The 22,202-nt window shown below is 40.8% G+C and overlaps 1 protein-coding gene across 1 annotated transcript in view; it reads left to right on the forward strand.

Moving 5' to 3' along the window:
* Positions 1–22,202, forward strand: part of KDM4C (lysine demethylase 4C) — a 387,672-nt gene that overhangs the window by 13,214 nt on the left and 352,256 nt on the right. The window contains exon 2 of the mRNA XM_046663818.1: positions 21,851–22,011. Within this exon, the coding sequence (XP_046519774.1) occupies positions 21,868–22,011 (144 nt within the window). The 5' untranslated portion in view covers positions 21,851–21,867. The remainder of the gene's footprint in view (positions 1–21,850; positions 22,012–22,202) is intronic.

Genomic DNA, 22,202 nt, shown 5'->3' on the forward strand with positions numbered 1-22,202 from the left:
TCCAACCTTTTTTTTTTTTTCAATATAGCTGATACCGCGTTGGCTTATGCGATTCTTAATCTTTCGGAATAATTTTAAGGTTTGCATACTGAATTGCATTTAAATATGCTTTTGAAATATTTTAAATTTTAGGCGTTGTTTTTATGTTTGAAACTAAGAATGCGTAATTGACGTGGCCTCCCGTGAGTTCTGCTGAGAGGCCTAAATAGCTGAGGGGATCTCACATGTAAAAGTAACCGAGGCTTCACGGTAGAGCTGAGCGGGGTGCCGGTTTCAGCCCAGGCTTCGAGGCGCTCCGGGACGCGCAGGTGCGCCGGCGGCACAGCCCGGAAGTCGGCGGGGGCGGGGGTGGGGGTGGGGGCGGGGGCGGGGGCGGGGGTGGGGGTGACCGCTCTGCCTGTGGCGGGACCCTGCCGGGCGGTGGGCCACGCGGGCGGGCGGGCGTTGTCCAGAAGCCGCAGCAGGTGCCGCGGTCCGGGGCATCAGGATTGGAGGGCTCAGGTGGCTCTTGCCAGGCAGAGCTCCTCCGTCCCAGGTCTCCTGAGCGAGACAGTCCAAGCCTGGCAAGCTTTTAGTCGGAACTCAAAATCATGTGAAATGCAAGTTTTGGAAACTGTTGAAATCGCTTTCTTTGGCTGTTTTGTGTGTCCTTATCAACCCCGGTGCATTATAGTGGGCCTTCAGAAAGCGAATCGGGTTTCTAAATTCATAGTCTTAGGAGAACAATCCTTTTTTCTATTTATGCAAATATTAGTTGTCATTGATTGCATAGTTTTTTGATCCTGTTTAGACCCAAATTTTAGTGTAGTTTTGTAATTTTCCTAAAAATTGGAATTAACAGAATTAAGTTTTATTTTAACTCAGATTTGTTGAAAGCTGTCCAGAATTTCTCTTTTTGGCCCTCTTTGTAAGGGTCATGAACATCTCATAGTCTGATATGACGTTAGGTTTGCATGCTTTAAAAATGATTTTTACGTTCTTCATAACTTTTAAAGCATTTTTGTTCTGTGCTTAGATGTTTGGGTTAGAGATTACTTTCGACTTCAAATTAAAAATAGTAGATTTGGAAGGAAAGTTTAGCAGTAAAGAAAATATTGATCATTTTTAGTTAGTATTTTCTAGTCTTAAAAAATGAACTTAGTCCCGAGATGATACTTTCTCTGCATTGTGGTCATTGTCTATCAGGTACTGTTCTATGAAATAGAGTATCTCTTTTACTTTAGAATTTGTTTTTGACTCTCTTCCAAAAGAGGATTTAGTGCTGCATTTATACTTACTGAGTCTTCTTTTTCTTTGACTGCCTTCTCTGTACTTTTGATAGATTGAATCCTAAGATCTGACATGACATTTTCCTGTATTGCAATGTGAGAAATTCCTTTTATGAAACACTACAAACTACTTCCTAAACAGATTTTCTTAATTATAGCTATTTGTAAACTTTCTTTTCCCTTCCCGTTAATAATGCTTTAATGCCAGGATTTCTTCCCAGATCAAAGGGTATTGGTAGGATACCTAGTTCACACACCCAGAAAAGATACTTATCCTAGTGTGGAAATGATTTTCTACACAAATTACCTTTTTTTTTTTGAGGAAGATTAGCCCTGAGCTAACATCTGCCAATCCTCCTCCTTTTGCTGAGGTAGACTGGCCCTGAGCTGACATCCGTGTCCATCTTTCTCTACTTTCTATGTGGGATGCCTGCCACAGCATGGCTTGCCAAGCGGTGCCGTGTCTGCACCCAGTATCCGAACCCTCGAGCCTCAGGCCACTGAAACGGAATGTATGCACTTAACCACTGCGCCACCGGCCGGCCCCCAAATTACCTTTTAATGCTGAAATTGTTGTTATAGTTGATGATGATTTAAAAGTTATTTTACCAAAGGAGCCACACTTGATTGTTCATTTAATATGTAAATTTATAGATATTTATAGTTGTGTAACAGAGTAAGACTAAGGGGAGGAGACCTAAGCAAATTATTTAGATTTTAAGAGCTTGAATACGTACATACCTAACCATAGACTTTTCAATTAAAATAATGTCACAAAATAGAATTAAAAAACAGTTTAAAGCCCTGTGTTGGGGTGTTCATTGGGCATGCAGGTCTATCTTGCTTTCAGTACATTTAATATACACAAATAAGGAATTGCCAAAATTAAAAACTAGGAGTGATTGGTATTACAGAAGGATTGTGTATGTTAAAGAATGGTTTCAGCATAGAAGTTTAAAAAGTTTCTTGGTTTCATTTAAAACACATTTCAGTTTTCCAGGTATTTTCCGAAATACATCACTTGTACTGGTTGCTTCATTTTTAAAAAAGTTTTGTGTAATGCTTGAGGCATGGAAAAGACGTGGTAGAGTCCTGTGACTTCACTCAGATATAATCATGTGATTCTCTTCTTTCCCATCTGCCTTCCCTTGGTAACCTTGTCCTGATTTTTATGTTCAGTATTCCGTTGCTTTAAAAAAAAATGGATTTGTTTTGTATGCATTTATTTATTTATTTATTTATTTTTGCTGAGGAAGATTTGCCTGAGCTAACATTTGTTGCCAGTCTTCTATTTTTTTGTATGTGAGCTGCTGCCACAGCATGGCCACTGACAGACAAGTGCTGTAGGTCCATACCTGGGAACTGAACCCAGGGCCGCTGAAGTGGAGCATGCTGAACTTAACCACTAGTCTACTGAGGCTGGCCATGCATTCATCCTTAAAGAGCATATTAAATTTTATTTTTTAGATTTGTATGGTTTGAATAGTCCAATATGTAACTTTCTGAGGTTCATCTGTATTTTTGGGAGTAGCTTTGGTTAGTTAATTTTCACTACTGTATAATATTCCAGTGGGTGAATATACTCTGATTTATTTATTGATTCTCCTATAGATTGACATTTCAGTTGTTTTTAGTTTTTAGCTGTTACAAAAATACTGCTGTGAACATTATTGTATGTGTCTATTATTGAATGTATGCTAGAGTTTCTCTAGGCCCTAGAGCAGGGTTTTTGAACTTCTACACTATTAACATCTTGGGCTGGATAATCTCTGTTGTGGGTGCTTTCCTGTGCTTTGTAGGCTGTTAAGCATCATCCCTGGCCTCTACCCACTAGATGCTGCTAGCACTCCTCCAGTTGTGGCAAACAAAAATGATTCCAGATGTTGCCAGTGTCCACAAGTGGACAAAAGTCACCCTTGGTTGAGAACCGTTGTTGCCTTTGACCCACGAACAATTTAAAATTATCTTAAATTTTTCATACATATGGGGATTTTTAATTTATCTTTTAATTTATAAATAAAAAATTTCTCTATTTCAGTAAATATGTATCCCACATAAATAAAAGCTCTTATTATGGGGTTCTTCAATAATTTTTTAAAGTATAAAGGGATCCTGAGGCAGAAAAGTTTGAAAACACTGCTCTGGGCTTCCGATTCCTCATTTCCAGAATAGGCTTAATAATAACACTTGCCTTGTGGGGCTCTTGGAGGATTAAACGAGTTCACATTTCTTATGTTAGTGTTGTTATTGTGTGCTCCCTATCCCCCGTAGAAGGATAGCTCACTTTTTTTGACCCAAATCCTGTTTACCTTCTAGGCCCACATCATGCTCACCTCTTCTCTGTCCGTTCTTGCACAGTGTCCATGTGTGCTGTTTTTATAGTTTTTTTTTTTTTTAATGGGAACTCCTATAGCATTTACATTCATACCTTGAATTTGACTCTCAAGTACATACTGCCTTGTATTGTCAACTTTGCTAGGATTCCTCAGCCTTCTGGGTTTTTGCTTTCTGACAGAGGGGAAGGAATTCCTGGTCGGTTGTCCGAGCTTTATTACTGTTGTTGTTCTCCTTCTGAGCTGGATCAAACTAGGCAGTTATCCAGGGAGGAATTCTTTTTACTTTTGGCTGCTGCACCCAGAGCTGGATGGAAGCAGATTTCAAGCGCCCAGGCCTCCCTTTCCACCTACCTGCCCATTCAGTTCTCTACAGCAAAATCCCAGAAACAGCTGTAATTGTCTTTTCACAGCTATGTGACCTTGAGTAAGTTTGGTAACCTCTTGACATATTAAGTGCTTAAATGTCAGCTGCCCCTGCTGTTAGCAGTGCAGAGATTCTTCCTTCTGCTTTGGTTTGGATGCATCTTTGGAGATTGATGGGCAAAGTCTTAGGATGACGCTGGTCTACCCTCATTATCTTTTCTATAGTGGATATAGCTCTTTCAATAGTCAATGTCTGTATTTTGTCTTTTTTGGTTTTTTTTGGTGAGGAAGATTGGCCCTGAGCTAACATCGGTTGCCAATCTTCCTCTTTTTTTTTTTCCTTCCCAAAGCTGCAGTACATAGTTGTATATCTTAGTTGTAGGTCATTCTAGTTCTTCTGTGTGGGTCACTGCCACAGCATGGCTTGATGAGTGGCATGTAGGTCCACACCCAGGATCTGAACCAGCGAACCCCATGGGCTGGCCCTGTGTTTTGCATCTTTGAGATGGCTCTCTTATCTTAACCTACCTAAGATAAGAAAGTTGTTTTTTCTTTTCTCCTTTGTGCCTCCAGGTTCTTGAAGTTAAATAATTTTATCAGGCAAATTCTTTGATTAATCTTTGTATTTAGCTATAGAAACACAGAGTTGTCACTTGAATGAATGAATGAGTTAGGAGGAATAGTTAGAGAGGTCTGGAAATTTATATGCCTTGGAGAGAAATCATGGGACTGTTATCTTAAATGTCAAGCTGAAGAAGTGAAGTTAAAGTGATTTGCAATTGGAAGCCATTTTTACTGAGAATATTTTGTTAAAAATGTTATGTTTGGAAGATTCATCTATCTGGGTGGAGGTTGGGGGTCTTATAGAGTTAAAAACTGAGAAACCAGGAAGGTAATGATTAAGTAAGAACTTGAACTTGAGTAAGTTACTTGATTTGTTTGTTTTTTGAGGAAGATTCGCCCTGAGCTAACATTTGCCACCAATCCTCCTCTTTTTGCTGAGGAAGACTGGCCCTGAGCTAACATCTGTGCCCATGTCCCTCTACTTTATATGTGGGACGCCTACCACAGCATGGCTTGACATGCTGTGCATAGGTCCACACCTGAGATCCGAACTGGCAGACCCAAGGCCGCCAAAGTGGAATGTTCGAACTTAACTGCTGCACCACTGGGCTGACCCCTTGATTTTTGTTGATGTAAATAATTAGTTCCTTCATCCCTACACCCTCTCTCCCTGCTTCTCTCTCACATATAACACTGGGGCCATGAAGGACTTAGAGGTCATTTAGGTCCCCAGACTTCCAGATTTGAAAAAATAAGTTGGACATAGGCTTGTCAACTTTTAATTTTCTAAAATAAAAATTATTAAAAGAAACTCACTATCTACTGTTACTGTCCCAAAAAACCACCAACAAAACAGAAAGAGCATTCTCTAAGAATAAAAGGTGGAACTTTGTAAAAAATCAGAGCACTTTCATTCCACGAGAGCACTGGTGGAACTGCTGGTCACCAGTGCTTAGGAACACGGAAGCTGTTCACTTTTCTAAGTTTCAGGGTTACCAAGACAAGAGGAACAAAGATGAAGTGCTTAGGTGATATCACACCTCTGAGTGTGGATGGAGCCACAGTTTAGCCCACTTCTGTGGCCCTGACCTAGTCCACGGTTCTTAACTATGTTTTGAGTCATGTATTTTTTGTCATGTGATTTTTTTTGAGAGTGCTGGGAGATATATATCCTCACCTTGGAAAAAAAAAGTTGGACAAGAACAACATTAGGACTGAAAAGAGTACTGAACTACAGATAAGACCATGAACTGCTCATTCTAATACATTCGAATGGACGGTTTTCCAGAAAAACAAAAATTCTAAAAGAGATTCAAGTAGAAATATACCATTTAAGAAAGTTGATTCTATAGCTATGACTTACCACAAAGGAAATACCAGATTCAGATGGTTTTGCAGGTTAGTTCTACAAAGTATTCAAATAATACTTGATTCCAACCCTCACAAACTCAAAGTCTCCCTCTTTCAGGAACACTCCCTGGGTCATTTTTTCAGGCTAGCAAGTGTTAATACCATTGTCAGACAAGGACAGTGTGAATAAGGAAAATTACAAGCCAGCCTCACGTAGGAAGATAGGGTGTGAAACCTTAAATGTAGAGTTAGCACAGATAATTCCACAGTGTGCACTTCTGATAATGCATCGTCGTCAGTTTGGGTGCCTTCTAATAATACCAGTTGGTTCAATATTAGAATTTAATCACAATATTAGAATTTAATCACAATAATAGATAAAGGAGAAAACCCATCAAAGGAGATATAGAAAAAGCATTTGACAAAATTCAACAACTATTTGTGATTTAAAAGCAAGAACAACAACGACGACAACACCTCCCAGAGAAAGGAGTAGAACAGAACTTTCCCAGCCTGTTAAAGGGCACCTATCCGCAGGAAGCATTCTAAAGAGCAAAGGCTAGAAGCAGTCCCTTTATAATAAGAAATATCACTGTCGCTACTTCTCTTTAGCACTTGGATGTCCTAGCCGGGTCAGTAAAATGAGAAAGAGAAATAAAAGAAATAAGTATTTTGAAGGAAACAACAACAAAAAATCACTATTCTCAGATAATTTTCACATGCTAGTCTAGACAGAATCATTAAAGAATCTATAGACAAATTATTGGAAACGAGATTGTTAGCAAGGTAGCTGTTTATGAGATCATTTTAGAAATCAATGACATTTTTATATACCAGCAACAAAAGGAAAAATACTTAGCTTAAAAAAATCATACTAAAATGAGAAATGTTATATTGAAAACAAGTAAGTGTTCTATTTGAATGTTGTGTTAAAACAAAATGACTCTATTCTTCAAAAATGACGATGTCATTAAAGACAAAAGCTCTGGAAATATTCCAGATTAAAGTGACAGCTACACACAATACCTAATCCTAGACTGAATTCCCTACTGGAGGGAAAAAAGTGCTGTAAAGGATATTATTGGATCACTTGAAAATATTGGAACACAGAAATTTAGATACAAGTATCGTACCCATGTTAAACTTATTGGAGTTGAAAACTCTACTGTTGCTATGTAAGAGAAGACCCCTATTCTTAGGAAATGCACACTAAAGTTTTTAGGGGTAAAAGGCCATGATGTATGCAATTTACTCTCAAAAGATTCACAGAAAACACTGTATGTGGGGCCGGCCCGGTGGGGCAGCGGTTAAGTGCGCACATTCCACTTCAGTGACCCAGGGTTCGCCAGTTCGGATATTTGGTGCGGACATGGCACCACTTGGCAAGCCATGCTGTGGTAGGCGTCCCACATATAAAGTAGAGGAAGGTGGGCACGGATGTTAGCTCAGGGCCAGTCTTCCTTAGCAAAAAGAGGAGGATTGGCGGCAGATGTTAGCTCGGCTAATCTTCCTCAAAAAGAAAAACAACCAAAAAACCCCACTATATGTGTGTAGTGAGAGAGGGAAATTGATAATGCAAATAGGGTAAAAAATATTAATAGACGAATCTGGGTAAAATGTATACAGGTTTTTTTTTTTCTATTTTTGCAATGTTTCTGTAAGTTTGAAATTACTTCTAAAGAAAAAGTTAAAAAAATACTGTTTACAATAGCAACACATAAAATAAACAGAGCTTTGTGTTTTTCTTTAATTCAAGTTAAACTGTCTCATTGATTTGACTTTCTCTTTAAGGAGGGATGGAGGGCGTGGCAGAATGGAGGAGAAATGGGAAATAGCTGTGTTAACCATGAGGAAAGACTTTGGCAAATTTTGACCTTATATTATTTTTATGCCTGTATTATAAGACACAGAGTGGTTCTTTCCAAAAGTTATTGACTAGTTTTTTTTTTAGTTAGAGGTATAAATCACAAAGAAAGATGCATACATCTATTATTTTATTTCTACTTAAAACGTAAATATGCATTCATTTGGCTATCTTTTGTTGTAGGACAAAGCCTTTTCTTTGAGCAGTTTTGGAGTCCTGCATTTCCTCTCTTGCGTGAACCATACAGCCACAGCACAGCATCTACCACTTTCAGTTTCTGTTTCTTTAAAGTAGAGCGAGAGATAAGACCCTTGAAGTAATATGAGCTAGAATCCTAAGATTTTACAAATCTCTCTATTCCCTAACCTTTTACTGTTGCAATTCCCACACTTCCTTTGGCATCCTTTTTTTTTTTTAATCATCTCATCTTTACTGAATTTTCCCAAAAGATTAAAGATAAATTTTGTAGAAACAATAACATTGTTGTGTTCACACTTCATCTGTTTACATAATAATTATATCACATAATGGCACAGGTGGCATAAACTGGATTGGAAGTATTAACACTGTTGATTGCTAAGCATGCAGTTCAACTGGTACTTAGACATAATAGGCATAGCCCAGTAGCTTCACCTCTTTTGTGGGCAGCAGTGTTGCTTTTTAGAGACAATGCATAATATCCCTTTTCTGATAAATCAGTTAAGCCAAAGGTTATTGAGAGCTTTTCATATAGTAGGCCAGTAAGCGTGAGCAGCTGTACGTGGCTGGCCAGTTTGTTAAATGGCTCCGTTAGTAATTATACTCAATACTACAAAATGAATTTTGAGTCATTTAAATTAATTTCATTAAGATACACCAAGGAACTGATTATTAGAGAGGATTACTGGCAAAAGGCAAATAGGTATGAATAAAACCGTTCGTTTGATTCACACCTGCTATTTGTGTACCAGGCTTCTTTCCCACTCACTGCTGTCAGTTTTTATTTGATAATGCAGATGATGGATACTGCCCTGGTTAACTTAAGCAGAAAGAGATTTCATATTGGAGTTGTTGAAGGTTGGAGAGCAGGCTCTTGGCTCAGTCCCTAGGGATCTATCCCCTAGGATGTCTCATGGAACACCAGGGCTGGGCTGCCAAGAACACTGACATTTCTGCCACAGACAGAACAGGGAAGAATTAGGGTCCAGGATCATAGCTCCCTGGCTGCGATTTGGGGAGCAGGAAGTTGCTGCTGCATCTGTTTATTCCAGGAACACCCCATCTTAGTTATCCAGGGATCAGGAAGAGTGCCAGACTATTACTTGAGAGCCAATCTACCTTTGCTAGATCTGTTCCAGTAAGAAGGGTGACCTATAGATCTCCACCTCTTTCTCCACTCTTTCCTCCCTCTGCCAGTGCTGAATTCAAGTCTCTTCATATTGGAAGACTTTAAATCATATCTGGAATGCCACTGTAGATTTCAGCTATCCTGACTGCAGTCTCTTGAAGGTGCAGACTCTTTTTTTGTTTTTGTTTTTTTTTGAGGAAGATTATCCCTGAGCTAACATCCTCTGCCAACCCTCCTCTTTTTGCTGAGGAAGATTGGTCCTGAGCTAACGTCTGTGCCCATCTTTCTCTACTTTATAAGTAGATGCCTGTCACAGCATGGCTTTATGAGTGCTGTGTAGGTCTGTGCCTGGGATCCAAACCAGTGAACCCTGGGCCTCTGAAGCAGAGTGCATGAAGTTAACTGTTACGCCACCAGGCCAGCCCCTAGATGCAGACTCTTAAAGCATCTATCCTAGGACTTCTCTTGTACCCAGGATGACTCATACTTGGTTTCTTCCCTTCCCTTTTTCTCCCTGAAATTTCTCTTAAGCTGGTCATTCTCTTGATTCTAATTCTCTCTGCCCATCTCCTTCCTTCTGTCATTCTCTGTTTATGCTAAAGGAAGACACTGGCTGCCACAGCCGCTCATGGTTTCCTCTGTTCCCCAAATCTGAATTCCGGGGGGAGTGATTGAGCTAGCTCTGGTTAATAGTAGTCTGCAGGATTGGCTGCTTTTGAAGTATAGGAAAGAAAGGACCAAAGCTTGACTTAGGATAGTAACATTGGGAGTGGAGACTAGAGAATGGATACGAAAGATGTTCAGAAAGTCGAATAGACAGCACTTGGTGTCCACGTGAAGTGGGGAGTGAGGGAGGGCCCAGGATGGCTCCTGGGATTCTGCTGTGGACCTTGCAGTGGAGGGCAGGCTTGTGTGGGAGATGCTCTCCGTTTCCACTTCCCTCTCCACCCTTTATCCTGGTAAAGGGTTGGGTTCCGTTGTTCCTGTCCTAAAGGCTCTTGTGGTGCTCTGCGCTTCCCTTTATTGCAGCACCTGGCCTGTGATAATATAACCACCTGTGTACTTGTTCCGTCTTGTACTTGTAAGCTCTTTGAGGATTAGTGCTGGTCAGTGCCAGCCGTAAACAAGCAAGCCAGACTGTGGATGGATTGAATGAATGAGGATCGAGACTATGGAAGCAGATTTTGAAGGAAAGATTCCTTTTTAACCCTGCTAAGTTTTGGATTCAGTTTTGTCTCTGTGGAGCTTAAGAATCATCTCCAAATGTCTATGCTGAGTAGGTACTTAGATTTACTGGATTTTGATTCCGTGGGGAGAGGCCCTTGTTGCATATTTCTGAGGCGTTGCTAAGGACATTTGAAACTAGCGTGGATGACATCTCCTATAGTGTCTGTGTCGGGTGGAAGGGGAAGACAACCACGGAAGGAGCCTTGCAGTGTAGCACTAGTGAAGGATTTGGCTGAGGAGGAGCACAGAAAGGAGTTCCGGAGATTGGAGTAACCATACCAGAGCGACTGGGGGATGCTGTATGTCCCATCATCTGCAGTAGCCATGCCAGGAGAGGGCTTCTTCATTTTTAAAGGCTGCAGAGGTGTTACGAGGACTAAAAGCAACATATTGGATGTAGCAGTTGGAAAGTCACTGGCAACCTTTTCCAGAACTCTTTCAATGCCTTGGTGGATGGAGATGTTAGGTTGCAGTGGGTTGAAGATTGAATAAGAGATGAAGTGGGCAAAATGAGTGTAGACTATTCTCTGTTGGTGTTTGTCTCTGAGGGGTTGGAGAGAGAAGGCTGTAGTTGGGGTTGGTCTAGGAGGGGACGTGCTGTACAGAGAGACTTTAAAAATTATATGGGAGAGCTTTGAGAATTTCTGGAGGCAGTGGGGAAGAAGCTAAAAGAAGGGATTTAATTTGAATAGTGTTTCTGTTTTTTAGCCAACGTTTGTGTGCCTGGCAATGTGCTGAAGTCCTGTATTTAGCAATTTATTGAATCCCCATTACAATGCCGTAGGGGAGGTAGTGTTATTCCATTTTACTGCTGGGGAAACAGAGGCCTAGTTTAACTTTACTGACGTCATGGAGCTGTTAAGTGGCGGAGGCATGTGGGAGGGATTAGAATCCAGTTCTGTCTGGCTCTAAGGTCAGGTGTTGCCTCTTTATCTGGCTGCCTCTTAAGCGAGACAGTCACAATTGGAAAGAAATATACAAGGTGTTTCAGTTCGACTCCCATTGTGATGGTAATTTTGTATAAGATGTCATTCTGTTTGGTTGAGATTACCACTGTGATGTCAATTTGGTTTAATTGCTGGAAACAGTAACTGTCGTCTGTTACAGTAACCTTTTGTTTAGTGCCTCAACCTAAGGATTTGGGCATGGCCTCATTGATCAACCTGGTTGCTGGTGGTGGTTATTGTTAGAGAGAAAGGAAAGTTTATCCTAAGGGAAATGGATAATAGGATTTCTTACAATTAGATGGTTATTGTATTGCACAGGCTATGACCAAATAGAAGTCTGTCTGCTCCCCCTACCCCCATTTTCTAATAATTGCCTATTGAGTGGAATCTGGTGATAAAGGAACTCGGACATTCAGCAATTGAATGTTGTAAATTGAAAGTAATAAGGCATACAGAAAAAGTCTGCATATTGAATCTAAAAAGTTTGGTCTTCTCATCCATGCCCTTTAAAGAGGATGTTTCTAAGACTTTCTGAGGTTTATAATGGAGCACAGTATAGATATGTTAGAGACAGACATATAAACATATTAAGGACCCTTTGTTCTAGTTGTGCTCTTGCCCTTTTAGTTTTATTTTTCCTCCTTTGTTGCATTATTCTGCTGCTTTTCTATGCAAATATCTGGTGACTAGTTGTTGATACATATAGTTTTTATTCATATCTATCATGCCTTTTTCGTTCTGTAACGGTTGGTTGTTCCCACCCCTGCCACACCTCCCTCCCCCATTGGCTTTTGGAGTGTAGACAGTCTCACATTCAGGATTTGGCATGTTGCTTTCTTGTAGTGGTGTTTACTTTGTTCCTCTAGCCTGTGTATTTCCTGACAGCTGGTGGTTAGATTTAATGACTTGGTTTATTTAGATTAAGATTTACTTTTTTAGGTAAGAATGATTAATAGGTGATGATGTGTATTTTCCATTGTTTCATGTCATGTCTACTTATTCCACTGATAACGAACCAGATTCTGCTGTTATCAAGCTTCCTGTTAAGTTGTTGCCTCATAATCTTAGCATCCATTGATGATGTTTCCCTAAATTCTTTATTAGGGATTGTAAAAAGAAAAATGGTGATCATATAATTCTGTTATTTTTTCTACATTTATTAGTTGGAACTATTCCACGAAGAACTTTTTGCCATCAGTTCTTTGCTTTCTCTGAAATACAGTTTGTTCAGGAAAGGCAATGTAAGGGGTTGATTCCGTCCCTTCATTTATAAATCTTTGGAGTAGTATGTTGATGTAGTCCATTGGTGATTGGTACTTTTTTAAAAAAGGAATATTATAGATGTATGGATTTTAAAAATACTGTGTAGTGTATTTATTTCACTATGGACTCACGGTTTCTTTAATTATCGTCCATTACTATCATTATTTATTTTGATGCTCTATTTTCTCCAAATTTAGCCAGTGGAAGCTCCTTGAGGTTGGCTATTATGTCCCCTCATTTTTTGAGTATTTCCTTAGTTTCTGGCACAACAAGATGTTCCACGCGGGGGCGGCCTGGTGGCACAGCAGTTAAGTGCACACGTTCCCATTTGGCAGCCTGGGGTTTGCCAGTTTGGATCCCGGGTGAGGACATGGCACCGCTTGGCATGCCATGCTGTGATAGGCGTCCCACGTATAAAGTAGAGGAAGATGGGCACGGATGTTAGGTCAGGGCCAGCCTTCCTCAGCAAAAAGAGGAGGATTGGCAGCAGTTAGCTCAGGGCTAATCTTCCTCAAAAAAAAAAAATAAATAAATAAATAAAATAAAAAAAAGATGTTCCACATCTACCTTGTACTTTTTCTTCCCCTGACCTGGAATCAGTCTTTTGTCTGAGAAGTGCTGGTTCCTTTTAGTGGAGAATGGTATTTAGAAACCAAGATTTGAGAGCTCATTGCTACTGAGGTGTCACTGCTTCCAAGGCCTCTCAGTGGGCAGACCTAAGGAAGTATCCATACACATACACGTGCATGCACATGCACACATCTGCACCTGTACACACACATACATGCACATAAATACTGCAAGTTTACACCAATATCTTCAAATTCTAGTCTGTACCACAGGTTAAGTCTAGTTTCCTCTCTCTCCATGTTTGTAAACTCCTTTCTCTGACAGTGAGAAACTTGGCTCCCATTATCAGCCAGCGTGCATCCAGTCTCTGCTGCTGCTTCTGTGCTTGCATGGATGTCCTCCACACCCCAGTCAGGCTCTAACACCTTGCATGGGGCCACCATGGCTATCTTTCCCTCAAACTTCCTGTGTTCTTGTGACAGGACTCTCATTAGTTGTTTTGTTTTGTTTTTTTTTTAACTTTTTATTTGGAAATAAATTCAGACTTCCAGAGAATTTGCTAAAAAGAGAACAGAGATGTTCCACATCCCCTCACCCAGAGTTGCCAAATGTTACAGTTGTTCCGTGCTCACGTTTTCTCACTTACTCTCTGTTGTTCTGCACATACTGTGTTGTGCGCACATACTGTTTTCTGAACCGTGTGAAAGGGACCTGTAGATGTAATGCCCCTTTACCTGTAAATGCATCATCATGTATTTCCTAAAAACAAGGTCATTCTCTAACCACAGTACAGTTGTCAAGATCAGGAAATTAAGATTGACGCAGTACTGTTGTCTAATCTACAGACCTTATTCAAATTTCACCATTTGTTCCCCTGATAGTCTTTGTAGCAAAAGAAAAGAAAAAATTCTTTGTTTTTTTGGTTGAGGATCTGAGGATTACATATTACATTAGTCTTCTTTTAATCTGGAGCTGTTTTTCATTCTTTGTCTTTCATTGCCTTGACATTTTTGAACAGTACGAACCACTTGTTTTTGAGACTGTCACTTAATTTGGCCTTTTCTGATGTTTCCTCATGATTAGATTTAGGTTATACATTTTTGGCAGGAATACCCACGGAAGTGATACTGTGTCCTTCTCAGTACATCATGCTAGGAGGCACATAGCTACTTTTCCCAGTACTGATGTTAGTTTAGACGTGAAGTTTGCCCTCATTTGTCTTTGATAGCTTGCTTGTTTTCTGGGACAACATATTCCGGTCACATCTTGTATGTTTCTTGTCCCAGACCTGGAACCAGCCTTTTCTTCAAAGATCCCTGTTTTTAATTTTAATTTTTTATTTTTTATTGTGATCTGGTGTTTAGAGACCACAATTTATGTGCCATGGGCAGTCTTTGTTACTGTATCGTCATTGTTTCTGTGCCTTTTTCAGTAGGCAGTACTAGGTGATACACATTTTAGGAGAAAAAAATTATGAGTTTCATATTGATATTTCAAATTCTAATGAAAAATTGTTTTTATGTAATCACAGGATTTTATATTGGTATCTCTTTATACTTATAATGAAAATCTTGACTCATAATGACATTGACATTATTACCTACTTGATGTATCTTATAGTATCCCTGTAATAGTTAAAAAAAACCCCAAGCCCAATACCAATATTACTACAATCTGACAACTAAATGCAGTTTTATATAGTTTTAAAAATAGTTTATATCCTAAAATATATCCCATTAGGATTTACAGCCTAAATACTGTGATTCAAAGTTACTTAATTCTTTCCCTTGTTTGCTTATGCCACTGACTTACTATACAGTTAGATTAATTTGTTTTTCAGTTTTTAGGGATTTTTTTCTTTTTAATTTTGTTTTTAATTTATATAACTCATTTACATGATTGCAGAATTATAACTTATGTAGAACGAAAGTTTTGCTTCTTTCCATGTCTCTTATTTTCCCTATAGGTAATTGTTTTTATTAGTTTTGGTCTTGCTTCCTATACAAAAAGTAGAATATTATAAACTCTGCTCTACACTCTACACTTAGCTTTTTAAATTTAATGATAGAATTTGGAACTCACTCCAGAGCTGTGCTTAGAGATCATCTCATTCCTTTTAGTTTGCCTGTCCTCTCTTGTTGCAAGTACCACACTGATTCAACTAGGTCCCTGTTGATGGACGCTTATGGAAGTGTAAGAAATAGAGAAAGTAAAAACCAGGAAATGACAGATGTAATTAAAATTAGAATCAGTGTGCTTGCAAAATTGATGCAAGTCTGAAGGGGACCCACTCATAAATTAGGTGTTTGTAAGATTCAGTGCTGGCAGGAAGGTTGCGGGTTTGCAACTAGAATCAATTACCCTGCGAGCCTTTCATGTAAGGAAAACTGCTTCTCCTGCCCCACTGAAGTCCAGGCCTGGATAGTGTATGACCCAGGAAAGGAATGTCATGCTGTGTGGAGCCAAGAATGAATCCTTAGGGTAATTTTGCTGGTTCCAACACCCTCTTCTCTGTACTTATTCTGAGGAGATGACTGCCTGAGTGCTCCAGTATCTGTTAATTTTACCAGATCTTTGGTTAACGAGAGAAGGGGAAGTCTTGGCAGTTTGCCCCGAAAGATAACTTCTGCCTGCCTCTATCCACTAAGGGTGTAAGGGGTATGATCAGGATTGTGAGCTGGCCAGTATAGATTGATGGAGAGATTTTACATATTCACTTGGGTCACTCCTCCTCAGGAACCTTCTTCCAGCCAAGAATCTCTCAAGTATAGTAAAAGAAACTTTTGCACAGATCCTTTTGTTGCCTGGTTCTTCTCTCCCAGAACCATCTCCCTGAGTCCACTTTTCCATTCCTACCCCTGGTCTCTGTAGGCTGGTGGAACACGATGGAGTGGTGATCTGCGTGGGACCAGAAGGATAAGGAAAAGCTGCCTGGACTTCTGGGAGAGGAATGAGGCCTGGCTCAGGCAAAAAATGATCAAGAGGCTAAGGGCTTTTCTTTGCTGTCTTGCTTTTTAACTTAGGGCCCCAGGCCTGTGGGGTCCTGGGATGAGAGAAAAAGGCAGTCTTTAAAGCTAGTTGTTCCTTTTGTGGTTCAATACCTGGATAGGTGTGCTAATGACTAATGTAGAGTTTTCAAGGTGGCTGGCCACTTCCCTTTTCCACCCACGTCTAGAACTAGTTGAGAAAGATGGAGGAGATGGCTGGAAGGTCAGGGTATTCGGAGCTTTGCTGTTGGTAAGGCTGGGGTTGAAGAATGTGGCGCTCTGCTTCTTCCCCCCAAGGCTGGCCCTTGATGCCTGTACTCGTTTGCTAGGGCGGCTGCAACAATTTGCCATGAACAGGGATGGCTTAAAATAAGAACAGTTTCTCTCTCACAGTTCTGGAGGCCAGAAGGCCAAAATCAGAGTGTCAGCAGGCTGTGCTTTCTCTAAAGCGTCTGGGGAAGAACCTGTTCTGTGCCTTTCTCTTAGCTTCTTGGGAGTGCTGGCATTCCTTGGTCTGCAGCTGCTTGACTCTAGCCTGCCTTCATCTTCACGTGGTGTTCTTTCTTCTGTGGCTGTCTCTTCTCTTCTTACCAGGACACCAGTAATATTGGACTAGGGGCCACCCTAATCGACTGTGACCTCATCTTAACTTGATTACGTATGCAAAGACCCCTTTCCAAATAAGGCCACATTCACAGGTATTGGGGGTTAGGTTTCAACATGTCTTTTTGGGGGACACATTTCAATGCATAACAATGCCTGACTGAGGCAGTCTGCAAAGCATTAGCTTACCGGGCTCACTGTGAGACCAAACCTGGGAGGCTGCAGTGTTGGAGCTGAAAGGCCAGACTTGGGGCTGCCTCCATGGGACCTAGGCCTGCCTCTGTGAACTTAGCACGTGGGACTGAAGTGGAGCAGGGTAGTAGCACCTGCTTGGTCTGAACGTTGGCTGCTCAGTTTCTTTTAAATCTCACTGCAGGAGAGGAGGAGTGAGTGAGGACTGGAGAGGGTGGCCTCCAGGATTTGGGTGAGTCCTCACGAGAAACCACGGGGGAGGCTGGAATACAGCAGTCTCCCTTATCTGTGGTTCCACTTTCCACGGTTTCAGTTAGCTGCGATCCGCAAATATTAAATAGAAAATCCCAGAAATAAACCATTCACAGGTTGTCAGCTGTGCGCCGTCTCGCATGACTCATCCCTTTGTTCAGCGTATCCACACTGTACATGCCCTGCCCGTTAGTCACTTAGTAGCTGTCTAGGTTATCAGACCCACTGTCGCGGTATTGCAGTCCTTGTGTTCAAGTGACCCTGATTTTACTTAATAATGGTCCCAAAGTGCAAGAGTAGTGATGCTGGCAATTCGGATATGCCAAAGAGAAGCCGTCAAGTGCTTCCTTTAACTGAAAAGGTGAAGAGTTCTCAACTTAAGAACGAGAGAAAAAAAATTGTGTGCTGAAGTTGCTAAGAGCTATGGTAACTTTTATTACACTATATTGTTACAACTGTTCTATTATTAGTTATTGTTGTTAATCTCTTACTGTGCCTACTTTATAAATTAAACTTTATCGTAGGTATGTATGTATAGGAAAAAACATAGTATTTATAACGTTTGGTACTACCTGTGGTTTCAGGCATCCACTGGGGGGTCTTGGAACATATTCCCCAAGGATGAGGGTGGACGACTCTAGTGTTCTCTTCTGACATTAGCACAGCTGGTAATTGTGCCTTGGTTCATTTTCTTTCTAGCCTAATGCAGTATCTGCTTAACTGTGAGTCCGTATCTCCCTGGGGGCTGTGCCTTACCATAGACCCTGAAGTGTTCTCTTCAGAGGCAGCTAGCAGTACAGACCAGTTCAGTGGCTGGCATTGTGTGAGAAACTAATACTCACATGATGAGAGCCATCGGTTTTTACTCTTCTCACAGAAATTGTTTAAATTCTGAAATCAGAATTTAAGGTCAGAAATACAGGTGTACACCAGGAAAGCAGTATAGGATATAGATTTACATTTAGCAGGAAGGCAGCAGCCTCAGTTTCCTTTTTATTAGCAAATAAAGATATATGATTAGAATAGGGAGAGTAGATGTTTTTCCTTCATGGTAAGGAAAAATTTTTGACATAAGAAGCTTGAGAGAGTTATGTAAGTATGAATTCGTGCTAGACTTTTCTTTGCTTAATGAAAAAGATCTTTAGTTCATTAAGAAAAAAATTCTTAGGGTACTTACTATAAATATGGTTATTTGGTTTAGGTGGTCTCAAAAGCATTGAAGGCCAGCTCTTTAGAAGCAGAATAAGAAAGTTATCACAGATGTTGTTGTCACTCACTTTGGGGACTCAGTCTCTAAAGAGATTTAGCATTAAAAAGAATGATTATTGCATCACCATCAGCTGAAAATCAGAGAGGTGTTTCTTGCAAAATATAACGGTCTTTCTCCGACTAGGAAACGTTATTGCAAGAGCATTTAAACCTACTTTTCTGCTTGGCCCAGAGAAAGAAAGGTAAAAGAGAAAGATGGGGGGCTGGGAATTTGATTCTAGGAGCGTGATTGATTAACTTTAGTAATGATAAATGTGGATTAGGAAAAACTCAAAAAACAAAATTTATAAACTACCTTTTAAAGGTAAACAACGTAAGTAGGCAACCCCAAAATGAAATGAAAATGGTTATAGATGTCCAAAAATGATCAATATCACTAGTAATCAAAGAAATGAAACTTAACACCAGACTTTTTTGGCTGTCATATTGGTAAAGATTTGGGGTGGTGGGATTAACATTAAGTTTTTAGATGCTTTAACATATTTTAAATTTTATGGTGATCATATATTAACTTTCTAGATTGAAAAGGTCTAAAACAAGCTGGGTCTGTAGGACACGTACCTGATTTGTAGGTAGAACTAGTTTTGTGTAATCAAGAGATTAGTGATGCTAGGAAGAGGCAAAGTATGTTTCACAGACCAGTTAGCAAACTAGGTCAAGGGTGGGGTTTAATTCTGATTGCTGCTATTTTGCTGCATATCTGAACAGTTTCATTGCGTCAGTTTCTTGTCAGAGCCATTGTTCTGTTGCTTAGACCAAAGATCTTGATGCCTCTTTCTCTCACATGTATCAGGAAATTTTGTTCAGAAAATATCTGCATTCTGAGCACTTCTCACTGTCCACCACTGGTCCAAGTCACCATTTTATCTCACCTGGGTTGGTGTAAATTGCCTCCGTGCTTCCTCTCTTGTCTTTTTTTGACACAGCAGCCAGAATGATAAGCCAGCTCACTTCTCTGCTTAACATCTCGTCTTAAAATCCCCCAGAAGAGTTACCTTAGAAAACGGCATCGTCTCCTTGAATGGAAATACATGTTAGAATATCCAGCACGGGAATGTACAAGAAGGGGCAGAAGCCTAAGATTACTACTTCCTGTCTCATTCAGAGTAAACGCCAAGCTCTTCTCCCCATCTCCTCTCACCGTTCCCTCCCTTGCTTACCGAGCTCCAGTCACAGTCACTTTCTTGCTCTTCCTTAAAGAGCCCAAGACTTACTCTTCTTCCAGATATCTGCATGATGCATTCCCTCCTTCAGGCCTCTGAAACGCCTTCTCTGTATAAAATAGCTCCCCGTCCTCTTTGCCCTCTCTCCCCCTCCCCTGGTTTCTTCTTCAGAGCACTTATCACTTATTTATTGTCTGTTTCGCTCTACTGCCGGGGAGGGCTTGGTTTCACTCCTTCCTGAATGCCTGCCCAGCAGTTTGCATTCAGTAACTATTTGTTGAATGACTGGCTGGATTTCCAGTTTCTTCTTTAGTGGCTTCTTCCTCTGCCTAGAGAAATACGCAGGCCACTCTTGTTCTTTGGGGGAGAAGTGAGACTGCCTTCCGTGTACCAAATGTTTCTACAGAGCTAATCTGGGGCTTTCTTCCCCTTCCTCACTGCTCTGATTTTTTGTATTCTATTATTCTTTACCAATCAAGCAAATTAATCTGTTTTCTAAGTAACTTTTCTATTTTTGGGACCAGTGTTTGCTTTATTTCTGCATTTGGTATCATTTTATGTAAATACTTTAATAGCATTTTGACATTTATTCCTTCATTCAGTTAGCAAATAGTTATTGCGATAGATATTACCAGCCAGGCTGGATCCCAGACTGACTGTGGCCTTGAAGAGACGGAGAGGCTGCCTTTCCCTTGAGGCGCTTCTAGTTCAGAATGTGGTTGGAGGTGCCAACTATTGGGACAGGCAACTGCTGTAAGAGGAATGCAGTCAGGGAGGTCAAAACACACAGGATGATTCACCTAGGCCTGCTCCAGAGGGTTGGGAATCTGGACAATGGGCGGGAGTTTGCCAGGTGAGGAAACAGGTAACAGCTTCAATGGGAGGGAATGATCTGGACAAAGGCATAGAGAGTTGTATTTGTTTAGAGACGCACAAATCCATGTGTGTTGTTGGAGCATTAAGTGTAATGCAGGCTGTGGTGGTAGACAGAGCCACAATAGCTATCCAGGGGCCTGATCTGGATGCTTCTAGAGGATTATGTGTATGCTGTATAGAGGTGAGACTTTCATCCTGCAACCCATGGATTTGGGCCTGTGCTCCTGAAGGGAGCTGGGTGGCGAGGTGATCTTTGGGAGGTTTTTTCTTTTGTATGCCCCCTCCCTGAGGCGGGGAGAATACGAATATTTTCTGCTGTGCATTAATATATCTCCATGCAGATTATTTTCTCCTTTAGATTGTTAAGTTCCTAAAGGGTGGCAGGGTTTGGTTTTGATGTACCTCTTTTCTTTACATGTACGCGTGTACTTTGTGATATAGACGCTTATTTAAACCTTGAAAGAACGATGATCACATCTTTATCTGTAGCTCTGATGTGTTTTAACCTCTTTTTTAAAAAATTTTTTCCTTTTTCTCCCCAAAGCCCCCCAGTACATAGTTGTATATTCTCGTTGTGAGTGCCTCTGGTTGTGCCATGTGGGATACTGCCTCAGCGTGGCCTGATGAGCGGTGCCATGTCCACGCCCAGGATCCAAACTGGTGAAACCCTGGGCCGCTGAAGCGGAGTGCACGAACTTTACCACTCGGCCATGGGGCCGGCCCCTGTTTTAACCTCTTATTATCCCATTGCATGTTCCCCCTTTTATCTACCCTACCCCTCACTTCAGCAAACTCCTACACCTTCTAATAAGTCTTAACTCTGCCCCTTTCTGGGAAAGTCATTTCCGAGTAACTCAGGGGGAGTCAAGTTTTGTATTGAAGTTTGTTTGGCTTCTGGAGCATGAGCTTGGATGGTGAGGATAAACCTTACCCATTTCTGTGTCTCTAGTACTTTAGCCTGGTGCCTGGCGGTTTTGCTGAATGGATGATTTGAAATGATTATAGGAAAGCATGTGATGACAAGTGGAAGCACACCTGAGTAAACTGTGCTGGGGAAGTGGAACATTGTTCTCTATTCCGCCTAGACTAGGCCTTCATACAGGTGTGTATGAGACAGTCTGTTTCAGAACTGGTACATAGGAACCCCACTTTTGGTAAACTTGCCGAGTTAGAAAATTCATTCTTACTAGAAAGGATTTTGAGGAGGTGGCAATATAATTAAGTCCGTGATTCAATGCCGGGAGTAGGAGACAGTTTTTTTCAGCAGTCCAGGGAGAGATGAGGGAGTCTCGCTGATAGTGTGGTAGAAGGAATGGTAACTAAGTAAAAGAGTTCCAGCTGGGGAGCTTACGTGCTATTTGGGAGAAATGACCACCACCTTTAGCCATATAATAATCCCTTGCTGATGACTGCATCACCTTCTCTGCAGAGACTGTCCCAGCCATCATGGAGGAGGCGGAGGTGGAGAGTCCTCTCAACCCCAGCTGTAAGATCATGACCTTCAGACCCTCCATCGAGGAGTTCCGGGAGTTCAACAAATACCTCGCGTATATGGAGTCTAAAGGAGCCCATCGAGCGGGTCTTGCAAAGGTGATTATCCTCAGATGCTTTAAACCAAAAATGATTACTTGGCCTTTCACTCAAGCTCTTAGTTTTCAGGATGTGGGAAATTGTTTCTTCCAAAGGAAGATATTTGCAAAATCTTTGCTCTTGTTAATCCATGTGGAACGTTTGATTTCTTCAAAGAATAATTATCTTATTTTTCTTTTAACTATTTATAC

The sequence above is a fragment of the Equus quagga genome, chromosome 6 (genome assembly GCF_021613505.1).
Source record: "Equus quagga isolate Etosha38 chromosome 6, UCLA_HA_Equagga_1.0, whole genome shotgun sequence".
Lineage (NCBI taxonomy): Eukaryota > Metazoa > Chordata > Mammalia > Perissodactyla > Equidae > Equus > Equus quagga.